Source organism: Augochlora pura, unplaced genomic scaffold (genome assembly GCF_028453695.1).
Source record: "Augochlora pura isolate Apur16 unplaced genomic scaffold, APUR_v2.2.1 APUR_unplaced_5737, whole genome shotgun sequence".
NCBI classification, from domain to species: Eukaryota; Metazoa; Arthropoda; class Insecta; order Hymenoptera; family Halictidae; genus Augochlora; species Augochlora pura.
In genome coordinates, this window is record NW_027586234.1 from 13 (window position 1) to 1,508 (window position 1,496).

At 49.6% G+C, this 1,496-nt stretch overlaps 1 protein-coding gene across 1 annotated transcript; it reads right to left on the bottom strand.

The window, feature by feature from the left end:
- Nucleotides 1–225: 225 nt before the first annotated feature.
- On the bottom strand, nt 226–1,490 carry LOC144477972 (uncharacterized; the record flags this gene model as incomplete). Its single annotated transcript, XM_078195699.1, has 1 exon — nt 226–1,490. A coding segment is annotated over exon 1 (1,265 nt), but the record flags the coding sequence as incomplete, so codon positions are not given.
- Between the last annotated feature and the right edge of the window lie 6 nt (nt 1,491–1,496).

Genomic DNA, 1,496 nt, shown 5'->3' on the forward strand with positions numbered 1-1,496 from the left:
CCTTGGTCAAGGAGTGCACGCGCTACGCGCGATCGGCCTCCCTTCCCGAATACTCGCACCTTTGCGGTTGCTAGGAGCACGGGCCTGTGTATTGCCGTCATATTAGCATTACAGTGTGACGTCACTGTGTCTGTTGACGTAGCGGCCTTCGAGAATCTATTTACCTGCGCGTTATCGCGCGATGAAACCTCGCTCCGTGTCGAATTTCGAGGGCGATGCGTATACCTTTTCGCTGGTTTCTTAACAGATTCACTATTCGATTTACTAAAGTGCAGCAGTGTATGATGACGCTCACTGCACTGTTGGCACATCGAGGGTTTTTGGCAGGACGGTCTCACATGATCCGTCGCCAAGCAGTTAGTGCAACAATTGCTTTTCTTTACGTAGTTCCAGCGCACTGTCGTGTCCAGCTGTAAGAACTTTGCACAATGTTGCAGCTCATGCCCTTGTCCGCAGAATACGCACACCGTTGTCGGCGCAGGGCGCTCCTTGACCACGGTGTTATGCGTCTGGATACGGGCCTTTCCTGTTGATTCGGGCTTGGTTCGGCGTTGATTTCCTTCAATCACGGTTAATGCGCGTGTTTGCGTCTCCAAGAAAGTCATCACTTCGTGGTACGAAGGATAGTCCTTGGAGAGCTTCAAAGACGTCTCCCATGCCCATGATAGTTCCTCGTCGAGTTGGAGTTTTATTAGATGCACAAGCATCCACTTCCACAACTCTTCGAATTTTCCTCGCTTCTCTAGAGCCGCCACAGCCTGTTTAAATCCGACCGTGACCTGTTCTAAGCTAGCGAGGTCACCTTTGCGGATTCGCTTGAGCTTGGTCACCCGATCGAGCAGCCGGGCGGTAGTGAAGCGAGGTAGACCAAAATCATTTTTGAGCGTGGTCCATGCTATTTCAAAATTGTCCTCGGTAATATCCAGCTGCGAAATTGCAGCGAGAGCTCTGCCCTCCAAGCAGGCGTTCAGATAATGCAACCGTTGCACGTCTGACAGGCATTCGTTGTTGATGACGCCAGACGTGAACAAATCCTCGAAATGATCCCATTTTTCGGGATCCCCATTATATTTTGGTAAACGTTGCTGAGGGAGCTCAATTGGCATATTATATCGTGGACTAGATTTTTTAGACGCTCCTGGATTGTTTAATTCCTTGATTCTTGTCAGCTCGTGTGCGACATAATTCTGGAAATCCAGGAAGGCGTCTTCTTCTATCTCTATACGATTTTCGGAAAAAAACTCGTAGTCCTTACGTTTAGACACGTGGACTGCTTTCTTGAGATCGATCCAGCGATCGAAAGCCTCGTCCCATAATCGGGTGACGTAAGTTAGTTTCTGTTGGAGGAGATCCTCCGAATAGTTATTGCGACCAGTCTTTTTCAGATTGTCGATAACTTTGGTGACTCGATCCAGGCGGGCCTCGAGATCCATTATGGATCGGTCGTGCTCTCGCTCGATCGGCTCTGACGAAGGGGCGACCTTAGACATGTTGTC